Source organism: Equus quagga, chromosome 13 (genome assembly GCF_021613505.1).
Source record: "Equus quagga isolate Etosha38 chromosome 13, UCLA_HA_Equagga_1.0, whole genome shotgun sequence".
In the NCBI taxonomy this organism is placed as follows: domain Eukaryota; kingdom Metazoa; phylum Chordata; class Mammalia; order Perissodactyla; family Equidae; genus Equus; species Equus quagga.
The window spans coordinates 18,663,192-18,680,635 of NC_060279.1; the positions used below are offsets into that span (position 1 = coordinate 18,663,192).

Genomic DNA, 17,444 nt, shown 5'->3' on the forward strand with positions numbered 1-17,444 from the left:
AGCCTGAGGGAGGCTAGACGTGAGAACTCCCGCCAACCTTTGCTGTGTGTTTTTTAAAATTGGGTAAAATATGCATAACATAAAATTTACCATTTTAACCATTTTTAAGTGGTATTAAATACATTCACACTTTGGTGCAACCATCACTACCATTCATCTCCAAAACTTTTTTCATCTTGCAAAACTGAAACTCTGTACCCATTAAACACTAACTCCTCATTCTCCCCTCTCCCTATCCCTTGGCAATGACCATTCTACTTTCTGTCTCTGTGAATTTGACTGCTCTAGGTTGCTGTCCATTTTGTAGAAGGTCTTACATGACATGATCAGTATTATAGTTAAGAAAGTAACAGTTGACATGTATTACTGTTATCACCCAAAAGGTTTATAGTGAAAATATTTCAAAGGTATTTAGAGTGAAACGACATGTGTTAAGCTCTTTCTCCTTCTTTGAATTAAGTTAAAACCCATTTTTTATTTTTATTTATTTTTCTTGTTTGTGAGGAAGATTGGCCCTGAGCTAACATCTATTGCCAGTCTTCTTTTTTTTTTAAGATTTTATTTTTTTCCTTTTCCTCCCCAAAGCCCCCAGGTACATAGTTGTATATTCTTAGTTGTGGGTCCTTCTAGTTGTGGCATGTGGGACGCTGCCTCAGCGTGGCTTGACAAGCAGTGCCATGTCCGCCCCCAGGATTCGAACCAACGAAACACTGGGCCGCCTGCAGCGGAGCGCACGAACTTAACCACTTGGCCACGGGGCCAGCCCCCAGTCTTCCTCTTTTTGCTTAAGGAAGATTGTCACTGAGCTAACATCTGTGCCAATCTTCTTCTGTTTTATGTGGGTTGCCACCACAGCATGGCTTGACAAGCAGTGCTAGGTCTGCACCTGGAATCCAAACCTGCAAACCCTCCCAGCTGCCGAAGCAGGGCACACGAACTTAACCACCACATCACCAGGCTGGCCCCTACAACTTATTTTCTAACAAACACCTTGAGGTGCTGATAACTCAGCTTCTTAAAAGTGACAGTGCCCATGTGCTTGGACAGATGTTATTTCTTGCTCTTTTCTCCTGTGGGGCCCCAATCACAATTTGAGTGAAGACTACCATAAAAGCACTGTTCATTCTTCCCTTTGGTCCCCCCACCCTCATACCCCAGCTCCAAAGTTCATTCCTAAGGTCCCCCTGCCCTTTTGGTGCCCACTTCATATTCTCAGTGAGATTAATGTTGCCAAACAGTATAGTACCCAAGTAAAGGAGAACAAATGTTCATTCATTCTTTCCTCAAACCTTGATTGAGTGCCTACCACTGTCACCTACTGCATACAAAGATGAATAAGACACTATCACTGTCTGGAAGAGGCTTACATTTGATTAGGTTGAAGCATTTGAAACAACCTGTAGTAAGAAGAGCGATGTACAAACAGATAAGCCGAGGTGCCACGACAGAAGTCTGTGCCAGAAACAGTGAGGGAGAAAGCAGTTCTACCCCGAAGGGTGAGGTTGTCATCCTGGTGTTTTCTTCTGCTTTTCTTCACAAGGCTGATGGAGTGCACCGTGCTACCTCGACTGGCTTCTGCAGCTCCCGTGTATAGTCTCTGGATGGATTTGGAGTTTGTTTGGATGATACAGAAGCAGTAGAGCAGATGGCGATTCATGAATTTGGACCAAAAAGCAGCGGTTCCCATCGCCACTTGTCTCTCATTTCCATCCTCAGCGATCATTAAATGGAAGTGTGAGAATTTTCTGGAGCAGAGTTGAAAGTCCATTGTACATGGATGAGCTAAATTCTGTTATTTGCCTCACATTTTGCCGGGGGCTGAACTTTCCTCGTCTTTGGAAGGTTAAACAAGGAAACACTTTAATTCCTTTCCAGATTACAGTGTTCTCTCAGAGAAAATTCTTAAATAGACAACTGCTTGATTTGGAGGGGAAAAGATAGAGCTTTCTACAAGACATAATGATGATAGTAACTAGTTGTGGCCAGGTGGTGGTTTTTTGGAGTTTGGGGCCTGGGGTGACAGAATAGTGAGCTAGGGATGGAAAAGGATCTCACTGTCATCAGTGCAGGAAGAGGTCACTATACTGTGGAGAGGACCATGGCATAGTTATTTCTCCTAGGACTGAGACTAGGGAAGCCAAGAATTTAGGTTCCCAACCCAATTTTTTAAAAAGTGGCATGATAACACTCCAGTCTGGTCCATCCAGAACATTCCCCTGGATTGTAGTTTCTTCTCAACCACATTACAGTGCATTTATTTGAAGAAAAAGCTGCCACCTAATTATGTAAGGCCACCCTACACTGGTCATGAACACCTGTCTCAAAGCATAGAACCAGGACTCAGGTAGAGATGGCAAAAATGTAAACAAAATCATACACACACACACACACACAACGCACACAGTGCTGGTAAAACAGCTCTCTGGAGAGAAGAGTCCTAATTTATACTCTTTGCCAATTTCCATAGGGTAAATGCTCCCATGAAAGCTAATTTTAAACTACCAGCAGTTGGCTCACAGAATTCCTGAGTATTTAACAATTGACTCTTCCTAGTAAGAGCCAGCTCCAGCATACCACTGGATATATGTATTCTTTGGCCAGTATAAATCACCTTTTTTAAAAATGTAAATGTGAATGCCTTTGGACTGTCACTCACTGATGACTGTTCTTACTACTTGGTCCCTCTGCTCCCAACTGTTTACTCAAGGTGCTTCGTCCCTTCATGTTACCTGCCTGGCCTCGACTTGCTTTGGTCTGGGAGGTACAGATTCTGTTTTTCAGCAGTGGCCATGGCGGGATTTCCAGGGTTCTTGCCTGTGTCTTTAAAATGGTGTGTCCCTTATGGGCCTCTGTCTCATCTTTAGGTATTGGAGCATAAAGGAGAAGTTTAAAACTACGTGGACTACTCTTACTCCCACCCTCTTTAACTTATATAGATTTGGCTTTTTGAAGAATGTGAGATATTTATTGAAAGAGATGTATATGCAGAGTTCCTGTCCCTTTTGGCCAATAACTCCCTGACCTTGGGCAACTTACAAAATATCTCAGAACCTCTATGTCCTAATGTTCTCCTCTGTAAATGGTTGCCTCATAGAGTTGTTGCAAGGATCGAATGATAAAAAATTAATAATAATGACAACAATAATAATAATTGCTGGCATCTATAGGGCTCTCACCACTTGGCAGGGCCTGTGCTTGGCATTTCATCTATGCTAACGTAGTTAATGCCCACAGGCCCTGGTGCAGTGTCTGGCACCTGGGAGGAGTGTCAGCAATGATAGCTATTATTTTTATTGTTGTTATTGTTCTTGCAGTGATAAGAGACCATAAGTGATAAAGAATCAAAAGCTATGTTTCTCCATTGTCGGATTATCACAGGTGCATCAGTTAAATACGTACATACATATGGCCTCATATAAGAAGCAAATTAAGCATGATTCTATCTATACTCTAGGAGTTTATTTCCTGTAACGATAACTCTGGGAGAGAGCGGGATGGGGAGAGGGAGAGAGAGCGTGCTTATAGGCAAATGTACGGGTGTACATATGTGTGGTTTGGTTTGGTTTTGTTGCCCTGAGCGTGTTCCCTACCAAATGGCTGTTGGACAATAGATGTAGTGCTCACATTTGTGAGATTTCATTTCAGTATCCTATTTGAGAAGTGGGATAAAGTTTCTAACATTTCTATTAAATTTTATCAGGAAACCTTTTTGATAAAAGATAACCCATAAGTCATCTTCACATGGTAAGAGTTTCCCCTATGTTCTGGTACATGCCAGCAAAATACAAGCAGGATTTAAAAATAAAACAAAACTTATCCTTCAGAAACGTGGATGCCACCTTATATTTGAGTCACATGGTCCAGGACACTCATTCCTTTGAACACAAAATTTGGGGGAAACATATTAGCCTAGAACACTGACTTTACTCAGTGATCACTTTAGATGCTTTACCGAGGTCTTCTGACAGAATCAGTTTTGTATCTAAATGATAAAAATAATCGTTCTAATTTAGTGATTATTTCTGTGCATCATCATAAACAGCCTTTTAATAGTTACTTTGAAAGAATAGTGTGGTAAGTGGTGAACAGTGTGGCTATCACCACTAACCAAATGGGTATTTATGACTTGGAATTAAATTTCTAAGATAGCAAAAAAAAAAAATTCAAGTTGCATTTTATTTCAAATTAGAAGTGAAGATGATAAGCCCTGGAAACATTAGATGACTCAAAAAGTTAGTGACTCCGATTCTGAAAATGCTGCTGTGAGATGTGTTTAAAAAGTTTGAATTGTTTCATGAAATGTAAGTGTGGAAAAAATAATATTTCCAAATTAATATGTTTTTTACAGAATGTGTTATTTTAAATATCTGTGTAACTGAATTAATAGAGTATGCATTATAAGGAGTCACCTGAAGGTCCCAACCACATCCCTGAAGGATTGTATATTGAAGTTGCCAAGACACGTTTCTGAGGAGCTTCCCTTTGGAAGATTGGGAATCACTTTATATTTTGGCCTGTATAGTTAGTTCATTAAAGCTCTAACAACATGTACTTTAACATGTTTTTCTCTCATTGCCAGTCCCGGTTTTGGGGGGTTTTTTTTTGACCTTTTACTCACGTAGGAAAAGATTTTCACATAAGTTGAGAGGCAAAGTGTGAGGGAACAAGGAAACTAGCTCTAAAGACTTCCTTGCCTGGTAGGCTCTAGAGAGGGCGAGAATGGCGAAAACGAGATGGAACATTCGGAAAGCGTTTACGTAAGGTAGACTTAGTCAAGTAAGGCTCATTGTACCATTAGCAAGCCCCTGATTGGAAAGCTTCCTGATCAGAGAACCTCGGAGGGATGAGAAATGACAGCGCAGGGGACAGGGTTCATTTGTTCTTACCTTTTCTCCCCAGCTTGGTGTCAGCCTGCCGAAGGGGGCCCAGTCCCATCATTGTCCCACATCAACAGTACGTGCTTAGCTCAGTTGTCTTATGGGAACGTACACCAAATTTGAGGGCAAATGTCGAGAAAACCACTATGGGAGCTTTTCTAGAAAACTTGTAAAAGACTGAGAAGATAAGCAAAGAACAGACACTCAGGATTAAACGTGCCCCTTTTTGTTGCGAAGGTTAGAGTGAAGATAGTTCTAGCAGCACATTTCTCCAAAAAGAGAAAAAGGAGGAAAAAAAAGAATGTTGCTTACTCTTTTATTGCCTAAGTACCACATTTCAATTTTAAAGAGCTTTTTCAACTCAAATGCTAGCTACAACCAACCAGCCTGTTCCTAGCCTTGGGCCAAAAGTACATCAATGATGGAACAACGCCAGATGTGATTATTGACTGTCAGGACTATGTATAGAAATCTGGTGGCTGACTCCACATTGTGAAATAATCGTACCATGACAGAATTGACGCTTGTGTTAGCTGGAGAGCCTGGGGGCCCTGGTAAAACATCAGCTTCTCCTCATTTACTCTGACTTCTGATGGGAAGAGGTTGCAGAAGGGTATAGAAGAGTGGATGGGTACAGAGCTAAATTTAGAATTAACTGGGACTAATCATCGAAGTGATGGAAGAAATAATAAATGAAAAAGAAATCTGTTCCTTTCCACCAGTGAGAAACTTAAAACTCCTATATGTGAAAACATAAAAAGATTATTAAAAAAATACTTTAAAAAGTCATAATACATGCAACAGAGAATTTATACATTTTATTAATATGTATAGTAAAAGAAAAAGACTATTTTTAATAAACAGAGTTCATAGGCAAAAGAAAAAAAGACATTGTGGTAGCTATTGCTTTTCTTCTAGCAAGCCCCCTCAATCCTGCTGCGAGGCCCCACCCCTCTTTCCATGGTGGTCGGCATTTGGTGGACAAGAGGCAGGCTAATCAGTGTTTCCCTAGGATCCTTGTAACTGGGGCTAACAGGGAAGACCCTCTTGCCTGTTAGGTCACAGAGCTGGAAGGGTTGAATCTGGGGTTGCCACAGGGTCATGAAGAAAATGAAACCAATGTAATGAGTAAAGATGAGTGCCAGGCAGAGAGAGGGCATTGCTTGACCACCTGGATCCAGTTGAGCCTGAGATTAGATCCACCCCTGTGAGGTAAACCAGTAAATTCCAGGCCTTCAGACAGGTGTTCTCTCCATCTGCGGTGCTTCTCTGCCATGCCTCCAATACACACAGGACCTGGCTCTCACCTGCTTCACTCCTACATTTATATTGGTTGGACTCCACATGGATAGATCTTGTGATAAATAAACGATCTCGTCTAAAAGATGGTTGCATTCTAATGTATCCATTCAGAAAGACTACATTTTCTCCTAATTTCTTCTGATTGTTTGGGCCATCCAGGAATAGACCCCAAAGCTTAGGTTTCATATCCTTTCAGAAAAATGCACCTCTGCCCGGCCCTATTTCTGCGTTAACAGCCGTGTCACCTTTCCTTTGCTTGCCCAAAAAGATGCCTTGTCTTAGAATGTCAGCCCATCTGTTATGCATTCGTAGCAAGGAAGAAAAAGCACTTGTTTTTATCCCTATTTCACCCTTTTAATCAGTTACCCTAAGCCTCCTTTCTTTCCCATTTTGTCACCACCATTCTGCACCATCAGCTAAGCCAAAAATCTGGCTGTCATTCTTGCCTGTACCTTTCCCCTTCCACCTCCCCTATACATCCAGTTGACCTCGAATCTTATCAATTCTTGTATTATCATTTAGCATATGGAATTTTTTTCTCTGACATTTGCAATTGCCCCATGAGGACAGGGATCTTGTTTGTCTTTTTCTTGTTTCCCTCAAACCCTAGCAAGATGCCTAGCATGTAGTGGGCACCCAGTAATTTGCATGACAGCTCTCAAATATGTTCCCTTGTCTCTAGTCCCAGAGCAACTAGCTATCTTATTAATACAAACTATCATTTGTTAAGCACTTCTGTGCAACAGATAACCCAGGGAAGTTGGTACTACTCATCCTCATATTACAGCTGAGGAAACTGAAGTCCAGAAATTCCATAATCTGCTCACCGTTGCACAAGTAGAAAGTGGAGAGGTGGTCTGAGTCCAAACCCATACTCTTACTATCTACTCTGCTGTGCCCCTCTTGTCTTCTGTAGCTTTTCATAGAATTCTTCCAGTTTACTGGCACAGCTTCCTCACTGGCTCTCTGCTTCCATCTCTGAAACACAATTCTGCCAGAAGCTTCATAAACTCCTTCCGTGGTTCCTCTTGTTTCCAAAGGAAAATCCAAATGGCCAAACTTGAGCCCTTCCTGGCCCAGCCCCTGCCCACATCACCACCTCATCTCTCATACTCCCTCCTGGCACCCCATGCTCTCTCTGGGTGTACCACGCTCTGTATGGTTCTCAGTGCATCCCGTATTCCTCACTCTTCGAGACCCAGCCCTGCCTGCTTCCTTCTCCAAGAAGCTTCCCTGACCTCCTCCTCTGGGTTAAGGGTCATCACAAGTGCTTCACCATACAAACTTCTATCTTTTTAAAACATGTGTTCACTTTCCTATTTGTTTTTAGTGGGTGAGGATCATATCTGATTCACATAAGTACCATTAAATAGTGATTTAGTGAAGAATGGGCCGTTAGGTTTCTCTACCATGGTTTTCCACTAGTACTTGTTAATCCATGTTTCGGTCACAGTGACTTTTCATTGTGATCCATGGACCTGATTTTGACATTGGTTTGACCTGAGAAAAGTGAGTTTTGCAGATAGGATAGGTTGAATAATGACACACACAGCCCACTTCCCAAGATGTCTACATCCTCATCCCCAGGCCCTGTAAATATGTTACCTTACATGGGAAAAGGAACTTTGCAGATAGGATTAAATTAAGTTTCTTGACATGGCGAGGCCATCTTGGATTATCTAGGTGGACCCAGTGTAATCACAAGCATCCTTATAAGAGGGAGGAAGGAGGAACAAAGTTAGAAAAAGAAGATATAAGGATGGAAGCAGAGATCAGAGAGGAAAGATGCTAAGCTGATGACTTTGAAAATGGAGAAGGGAGCAACCATGAGCCAAGTTAGGCAGCCTCCAGAAGCTAGAAAAGGTAAGAAAACAAATTCTCCCTTGGAGCCTCCAGAGCCTGCAAACCAATTTTAGACTTCTGATGGCCAATTTTATGTTTTAAGCCATTAGTTTATGATAATTTGTTAAGCATCAATAGGAAACCAGTATAAATTTTGTACCTTGAAATATGGTAGTACTGTAATAAATACCTAAAAGTGTGGAAGTGGCTTTGGAATTGGGAAGTGGACAGAAACTGGAAGAATTTTGAGGAGTATGATAGAAAAAGCCTAGATTGCCTTAAAAAGTTAGTAGAAATATGGATATTAAAGCCTTACTGGTGAGGGCTCAGAAGAAAATGAAAAGCATGGTAGAGAAAACCTATATCATCTTAGAGAATATAAATCATCATAAACAGACTATTGGTAGAAATATGGACATGAAAGGCACTGCTGGTGAGGGTTCAGAAGGAAATGAAGAACATCTTATTTGAAACTGGAGTAAGAGTGACCCTTGTTATACAGCAGCAGAAAGCTTAGCTGAATTGTGCCCTAAGTGATGTAAAAAGCAGAATTTGTAAATAATGAACTAGAAATATTTAGCTGAGAAGACTTCCAAGCAGAATATTGAAGTTATGGCCTAGTTTCTTCTTTCTTCTTATAGAAAAATCTAACAGGAAAGAGGTAAATTGAGGGAAGAACTCTTATCAAAAAAGAACCAGGACTTGATGATTTAGGAAATTCTCTCAGCCTATCCAGATTGCAGAGGACACTAAAACTAGGAGATTCACTGTCAGAAAAGCGTACTCTGAAGATAAAGCCAAGAGTGTGGTTGGACCATATTTTGCTGGTTTCTGGAAAGGATTAAAAAGTCAGAGTATTAATCACACTGATGGCTCTTTGTATAGATTAGACATGTGGTTTAGGCATGAATTCCCTTAGCCGTCTCAGCAGAAGCCGTGAATAGAAATGGGATTATTCAGGAAAGATCGTGGAGGAGCCTCCTATGTAATGGAGTGAGTACTCATAACACACACAGGAGACCCATGAGATTCTTGAGGATTTTATGCCAGCAAAAACACTGCCAGTTTGAACAGAAAAGGACAGAAAGAGGGTGAAATGAAAGAAGGTTGTCACATTCCCAAAATTCCACAGACAGAAAACAAGCTGATAAAACAGCTCAGCTACAAATATGTGCTACCCTTCAAGAAAATGAAAGGATGACTACAAAGACAGAGCCGTGGGCCCAGACGGCAGTCTTGAGCCACAGAGGATTATTCTTAGGCCTTAAAACCCAACTCCAGTTGGATTTTGAAATTGCTTGGGACCGATGGTGTCTTTTTTTCTTTCATTTTTCTCCCTTTTTAAATAGGAATACCTATAGCTGTTATTTTATGCTTGTCCCACCATTGTATTTTGGGAGCAGATAACTTGTTTTCTGGTTCCAGAGGTTCACAGATGGAGAATTCTGCCCAGGATGGATTATACCCAGAGCCTCATCCATATCTAATTTAGATGATTTAGATAATGAGATTTGGGACTTTTGAGCGGATGAGATTTGGATGAGATTTGAATTGATGCTGTAATGGGTTGTTTGGGGTAAATGTATTTTGCATGTGGGATGGGTATGTATCTTTGGGGGCCAGGGAGAACACTGTGGTAGGCTGAATAATACCTCCCCCAAAGATATCCACATCCTAACCCATGGAGCCTGTAAACGTGTTATCTTACATGGGAAAAGGGACTTTACAGATGTGGTTACATTAAGGATCTTGACATGGAAAGATTTTCTTGAGTCATTTGAGTGCGCCCAGTATAATCACAAGGATCCTTATAAGAGGGAAGCAGGAGAATCAGAGTTAGAAAAAGAAGATGTAAGGAGAGAAGCAGAGGTCAGAGAGGAGAGAGGATGCCACCCTGCTGCTTAGAAGATGGAGGAAGGGACCATGATCCAGTGAATGTAAGTGACGTCTAGAAGCTGGAAAAGTCGGAGAAACAGATTCTCTCCTATAGACTCCAGAAGGAAGGCAGCCTTGTGGACTCTTTTTAGACTTCTGACCTCCAGAAGTGTAAGATAATAAATCAGTGTTGTTTAAGCCATTAAATATGTGTTAATTTGCTACAGCAGCAATGGGAAAGCAATACAGCAGATTTTCTGGACCTGACAGATTTGGAATTAAGAGAGTTGTGGGTGTGTCCAGCTAGGTCAGTACTGCTAGGGTCTGGTTTTTAGCTGGCTTATACAACATGATGAATGTGAGAAAAAAGATTGTGCCTGTAAGAAAAACTAGATCATTTAACTTTTTGCTTTTAGCTTTGATATTTGCGGTTTCTCGACTTAGTGAGGAAAACCTGTCACGGTTTTGGTTCATCCCAGGAAAAGTTTAACAATTCTGCACAAATTGTGGCTTTTTATTTGTTAAAATATTAAAGACATGATGGATGATACATTTCTTGTTCTAATATTTTGTTAACTTTGATCAAAGATACTTTTATTTTTCTGGCCATATTTTTACCCACCAGAAAAATCTAGCATAAAGCATGTTTATATTCTGCCAGTCAGCTCTGAAATGCAATCTTTTAGAGACCATCATCTTTCTTTTTTTTTAAGATTTTATTTTTCCTTCTTATCCCCAAAGTCCCCCAGTACATGGTTGTATATTCTAGTTGTAGGTCCTTCTGGTTGTGCTATGTGGGATGCCACCTCAGCATGGCTTGATGAGCAGTGCCAGGTCCGCACCCAGGATCTGAACCTGCGAAACCCTGGGCCACCGAAGCAGAGCACGCAAACCCGACCACTCGGCCACGGGGCCGGCCCCAGGGACCATAGTCTCTTGATAGTTGAATTCTTAAAATCTTTGGTCTTGTTATTATGGATCACAGTGAATATGATTCACATTCCCATGTGTTTTGTTTTATTTGATGTTTGGAGAGGAGAAGTGAGAAATGGAAAAATCAAAGGGGGTGTGGTTGTGGGTGTGAGTGCAGGTTCTAGGGCGTAAATCACAGATTTTGCCTCTATTCTATCTTCCTGTGTCCAGGTGGCATTTAGGATAATTTCCTAATGCTTATCCACTACAGTCAGCTAACCAAGAAGTTTCAGCTTTGTTGTGAAGTCTAAACTCTCAGTGGCATTTTGGCCCAATTTAAACTTTGAATAGTTGAGTTTTTTCCATGTTTCCATAAATCACACAAAATTTACTACGGATAAGATATTTGACAAGAGTTACAGATCAGACTATTCAGAAAGGAAGATTGGTATGATTAATATTATGTAGTTCAAGAAAGGAAGAAAACATACTTCTTTTAAAAAAAATAGCATTGTAGTAGTCAATAGGGCTACTTAGAAATATTCCAGTTCTGCTCCTTCTGAGCACATAGTGGGATTTCACTCTCTTGAGTTTAGGTCCTGTGGTATGCTTTGGCCAAGTAAACATGAGCAGTTAACTTTTTGCTCAACTCTAGTCTTCCCTCCCCTGCATGGTGCTTATGAGAGCACGTGTGGACATGGAGCCTCCATTAGCCTGAGTCCCTGAGTGATGAGAATGAGCAGAGCCCTCCTACCAGCCTGCGCTGGACACGTAGCATGTGTAAGACATGAGCTTGTATTTTATTAAACTACTGATATCAGGGGTGGTGTGTTGTTGCAACATAACCTACCCTATCCTAACTGAGACAAGCATCTCAGGCAAAAATTGAATGTGGTTCTTCAAATTAGTTAATTCTTGGAGATAGATCATCTTGTTGAAAACGTCCTTAACTTATCATTCTCAGTGTAACTTATAACAACATTGTAGCTTGTTTCTTTTATTTACTGACATAATGGCTTAATGACTTTGTTCTACATTTGTTGGTATATAATTAACTCTGTTCTGAGCAATTTCTTACTGTTTACTTTTTTAAGATTATTTTAAACGTTTCCAATCTATGTTGAGAAGCATTATGTGAAAAATATTAGGTGCTTTAAAACTGATTGACCCCACTTAATATTTGCTTGATAAAAATGAGGTGCATGGCTATATTTTAATTTATAGAAAAAGAATTTATGTAAAGCTGAGACTTTCCATACCAACTTCATCGCTAGTAAATAATTCTAACAAAATACTAATAATTCTAATAATCTCCTTGGACAAGTCATTATAATGGAAGTGTTGACTTCATGTAATTATACTGATACTGGTAGGCACGAGTCAGTAGTTGTATCTGGTAGCTTGGGCCTTGCCATTTGTTAACATCCAGAAATTCTAGTAGAGTGAATATGGCTCAGCTAATCACCATCATTCAGAAAACAAGATAAAATTCCTTTATCTTTGAAGGAGGCAATGTCCTATCTCATGTTAATACCACTTGAGAAATCACATATAAAACATCAAATGAGATTGTTTTCTTAGAGAGTACGTCCTATGGGTTATTCCCCAAAAGCTGGAATGATTACTCCTTTATTTTATAGCTAAATGTGCTCCTCTTTTAAAAATATGTGTGCATACGCCCCCAAAAAACCTCCTTATTCTAGATAATTAAAGTAGTTACCTTTTCTAGTTTTCAGGTACTTTCTGAAATGCGGTGGTTCAAATGTACACACATACACAGAGTCTGTGTAGGGGGAAACCCTTTGAGAGTTCACATTTAGTGCTTTTGTGTCTTTTCTCTGCGTAGGTCCCTCATTAGCAGTCCCAACTATTACTCCAACCCCCACTACTTTTCTCTAGGCCTCCAGCTTTCTGCATCCATCTGGACCCCGGGATTTCTTTCTAAGACAGAACTTCCTACTCCTGGGCCCAGAAGAAGAAAATGAGATGCCTCCCCACACTTCCAACCCACAACAACTCAGGGAACCTCATAGGACTGTAGCTGCCTAGGCCCTCTCAGACTCGGTGGGACAACACAGGGAAAGCGGTGATAGGAGAGAAGGAGTTCCATCCCTCGCCGACACGGAGGATGCCTCTGTCACTTCCTGAATGCGTTGTGTTGCTTCCTTCAGAATTAAGGAGGCGAAGTTGGAGGGAATTTTTTAAAGAAGCTGTCAGTTTCTCTTGGTATTCTGACTTTCTTTTGAGAGGTGCCACCCCGGGATTGGAAAGCAGCAGCGTTGATACAGTTGGTTTGACTGTCTCCAGCATCAGAGAAACTAAGAAGGGAGTGATAAGTTTACTGTACACACTGACAAGTGTGTTCTGTTCTTAAAGAAATAAAATTATTCCAAGCAAAGGAGAAAGTTGTTTGATTTGCTATTTAATCACTGTCACTACCTGGCATTAGTTTGCAAACATTTTTGATTGATGGAGGCTTTTCTTCAACGGATAGAGCCCCTAAATATAAAACAGTTCAAGGGGTTGCCACTCTGGTGGGCCATTGTGTTGACGCCCCAGGGCAGCTGTGCAGAACCCCAGGGCTCTGTCTGAAAACTGCTCTGTGAAAGCCCAACTGGGGGAGTCTTGTGCACAAAGATATCTTGTCTCTGAAATAGAAGTTCTCAAACATTCTGCTTGGGTTCAAATCCCAACGCTGTCACTTACTACTTACATGATCTCAGGTAAGTGTTTCACCTCTCTGTGCCTCAGTTTCCTCGTCTATGAAATGTGGATAATAAACGTACCTATCTTGGAGAGGTATAGCGGGCATAAAAATGAGTTAGTATACGTAAATCACTTAGAACAGTGGCTGACTTACCGTGAGTGCTCAGTGAGTTCATTGAACTTGATGAGTGGTAATTTGAAAAAACAATACACTATGAATACATAATAGAAATTTCTATTTAATTACATATGCTTTTTTTTTTTTGGTAACTGGAAACTCTGAAGCTGCTTTTGCTCCCTTTACCTCTGCCTCTCCTTTGGTCTCTCGCTTCCTGGAAGTACACACCTGTGTGATGTACTGAGAGGTGACTTCTCTCTCCTGAGCATGAGCACCGTGCCCATCCAATGAGTCTCTGTTGATTGGGGGGTTCACCATGTGTTTTTAAGGAAGATTTGGTGAGGCAATGTAATTACGAAAGGTATAGTTTAATAAATTGAATATAAACAATATAATTGTATATCATTTATAATCTTAGAATTGGAAGCCACTTTCCTGCCTCAGCAATGTTTAAAATTACTGTGTATCATTTAAGCTCAAAGAGTTCGGGAAATTATGTGAATAAGGAAAAGGTATAAGTTTCTGTCATATCAAATGTGTCCATTTTCAATGCTTAATCCAAGCAGACAGAAAGTTTAAGGGAAAAAATGACTAACCTGGGAACCTACCTCTTCAGTCCTGCAGAGACTACATATGAGCTATTTTTATCTCTGACTGTTACAAAGAAGTTCATCATTTGTTGACATCATTCATTCACGCCACCAATATTTGATGCGCCCCTCCTGTGAAGTGCCAAGCCCCTAGCCAGGCTCTGTGGCCCAGAGGGTAGAGAGGACATGGCTCTGCCCTCCTGGAGTTTAGAAATTAGAGTTTTCTAATTTCTCCCACTTGCTTTGTAAAAAATAAGGTAATTCATCTGTTGTTCCCTGACTACATCAACAGAGAGAACAGTGTTTATTTTATACTTTTTAAATGTTCATGAAAACGTTCTTAAGTCAAGCGGGAGATAAAGAAGGTAAGATAGACTGCAAAAGAATTATAATGGGGGCCCGGCCCCATGGCCAAGTGGTTCAATTTCCGTGCGCTCCGCTTCAGCGGGGTGGGTTTGCGGGCTCAGATCCCCGGCCTGGATGTACTCCACTCATCAGCCACTGTGTGGAGGTGTCCTACATACAAAAAACAGAGGAAGATTGGCACAGATGTTAGCTCAGGGCTAATCTTCCTCAAGCAAAAGGAAAAGAGGATTGGCAACAGATGTTAGCTCAGGGGGAATCTTCCTCAGCAAAAAAATTTAAAAAATTAAATTAAAAATTTTTTTAAAAGAATTATAATGATTGTTTCTTTTCCTAGAAGATCACAAAGAAAATTACCCTATGTTTTGGAGTACTCATGTTAAGCTCATGTTTAATGGCAAATAACAAACAACCACAGCGTGTCAGTCACTGGAGTTTCACTGGCTTAAATGGCTTCTGCTGTCCTAGGGGAAATATGAACTCTTGAAGGAGTTCATTTGGGGACCATCTGTTTTATGTGCCATCTCACACCATTCTGCTTGTGGTGAGAATGGTGGGTTGACCCACAGGAGTTTTTATTGCTTTCCCTAGCCTGGGTCTTTAATTATTGCCACCCCTCAGGTTCCTGGAGTGTATATAGTCACCGGTTAAATAGGTTTAGAAGAGTCCTTCCTTTCATTTGGGGGTGTGTTTTGAGAGCAAATGAGAAAGGACCTTGAATATTTTTTTTTAAAGGTAATGTTGTAAAAAGAGCAGCCGTATTAATGAGAGAGTGTGCTTACTGATGGGCTTGAATTTTAAGATTTGAGCTTGTTTCTTTCCCACGTGGCTGGTATACTGGGAATGAAAAACGAGGTCAAGCTACAAGCCAAAGCTGGGCTTCTTGAATAGAGGCTAGTATTGAATTTTATTAATTCAATTGAATTCAATCCCAATATTTGTTGCAGGTGGACAATATTAGTTATTTTTAGTCATGTTCCTGTCCGTGTCCCTGCTAGGGCCTTGTGCAAACTTTATGTCTCAATAACTACGGTTGTCTTTTCCACGTAAAATGCACTGGTCAGTTAACCTAGGCAAGTAAACAATGGCTGTGATCATGCTACTGCTGCTGTTTGTGAAACTAGAATCTTCTGTTCTTTGGTTCTCTTACTATTTCAGCAGCTCCACCCAAAAATCAAATGTTAGTTGCAAATTTTCTAAAAACCTTCCTCTCTATTATAAAGCTGATTCCTGTTTTCATGACAGTGGTCCCTGTGAAAACGTCTGGCGATTCTCTCGTACTGTGTAACATCTTTGCAAGGACTTTTGTCGTTGTGAAGTAACCAACTGTGGAGGGTCCCAAACAAAGCTAATATTTCTGTGATGAAAATCCAGGCCGTTGTTTAATTACTGATTCTCATCTTGTCCTTTGCATGTGTGTGTTTATGTGTTTCAGGAAAAAAGTGCCAGTTCAAATGTAAGACTTAAAACTAATAAAGAGATTCCAGGATTAGTTCATCAACCCAGAGCAAAGTAAGTTCTCGTTCCTATTTTTCTTTTATTGTGTTTAAAGCTAAAGATGTTTTCAGAGAGACCTCCATTTTGCGTACCTGATAATCAAGACTTATTACAAAGCTCCAGTAATTGAGACAGTGTGGTTTGGTCTAATGGAACAGAACAGAGAGTCCCAGAACAGGCCCACAATAGATGACAGAGCCGACATTTCAGATCAATTAGAAGAAAATAAAGGGGAATATCTTTATGACTGTGGGATAGGGGAGAATTTTTAATAGGTCACAAAGGATGCAGACCTTAAGGAAAATGAGTAATTAATATGACTGCATTAAAATTAAGAACTTCTGTTTATCAAAATATACCCTAGGAGAGTAAAAGGCTGCAAAATGATGGAATATATTTACAGCACGTTTATTGACAACAGTTGAGTTTCGAGCATATGTAAAGTAATTCTACAAATCACTAGGTAAAAGACAGAGAACTCGTGGAAAAACAGGCTAAAGACATGAACAACCATTTGACTGAAAAGGAAACATGAATACTTAATGTATATTAAAAAATACCATTTCATACCACAAGATGGGCAAAAACTCAGAAATCTGACAATACAAAAGGTTGACCGGCTTATGAAACGACAGGCGTTCTTGAGCCTTGCTGGTGGGGATATAAACTGGTGCAATTACTTTGTAAAAGAATTTGCGTTATCTAGTAAAATGGTTCCTAGGCTTATATACCTTACCCCCAGCAATTCCACTCACAGGTGTATACCTTAGAGAAACTTGTACCATGCGCCAGCAGACTTATTTTGAAATGTCCGTTGTTTCTGTAAGCTCTTAAGGCTCTTGAAAGTAAAACTCGAATGCCCATCAAAAGTATAATGGGTAACAAAAATGTGGTCTATTCTTATGATGGGAATACTACATACCAGTGAAAATGAATGACCTATAGCTACAGATATCAACATGAAGGAATCTCATAAATGTTGTGGCAGTAAAGTAAGCAGTAGTACCAGCCTATGTGCAGTTTCATTCATATAAAGTTCAAAAACAGGCAGAACTAGGCAATATGTTATATATGTATGTATATGGTAAAACAATAAAGACAAGCAAGGAAATGAAAAGGCATTGAATTCAGAACAGTGGTTCTTTCTGACTGGTTGCGAGACAATGGCTGGGGTTCTATTTTTTAATCTGAGGAGTAATTACATGGGTTTTCCTTTAATTATTATTATTTACAAATGTACAAATAACATTGTATGTTTTCTTTTCTATGTGTTATGTATTTCACAATTAAAAAGTTAAAAGAGACTAATGGGTAGTTTTCTAGATTGTTCTAGAACTGGTTCTACCTTGGTGATAAAGTGCA

The 17,444-nt window shown here is 40.2% G+C and overlaps 1 protein-coding gene across 1 annotated transcript in view; it reads left to right on the forward strand.

Annotated features, from left to right (window-relative positions):
• The window catches only part of C13H1orf21 (chromosome 13 C1orf21 homolog), a 208,443-nt gene that overhangs the window by 164,035 nt on the left and 26,964 nt on the right, over positions 1 to 17,444 (forward strand). Inside the window, exon 4 of the mRNA XM_046681528.1 lies at positions 16,021 to 16,097. Coding sequence (XP_046537484.1) covers positions 16,021 to 16,097 — 77 coding nt within the window. The remainder of the gene's footprint in view (positions 1 to 16,020; positions 16,098 to 17,444) is intronic.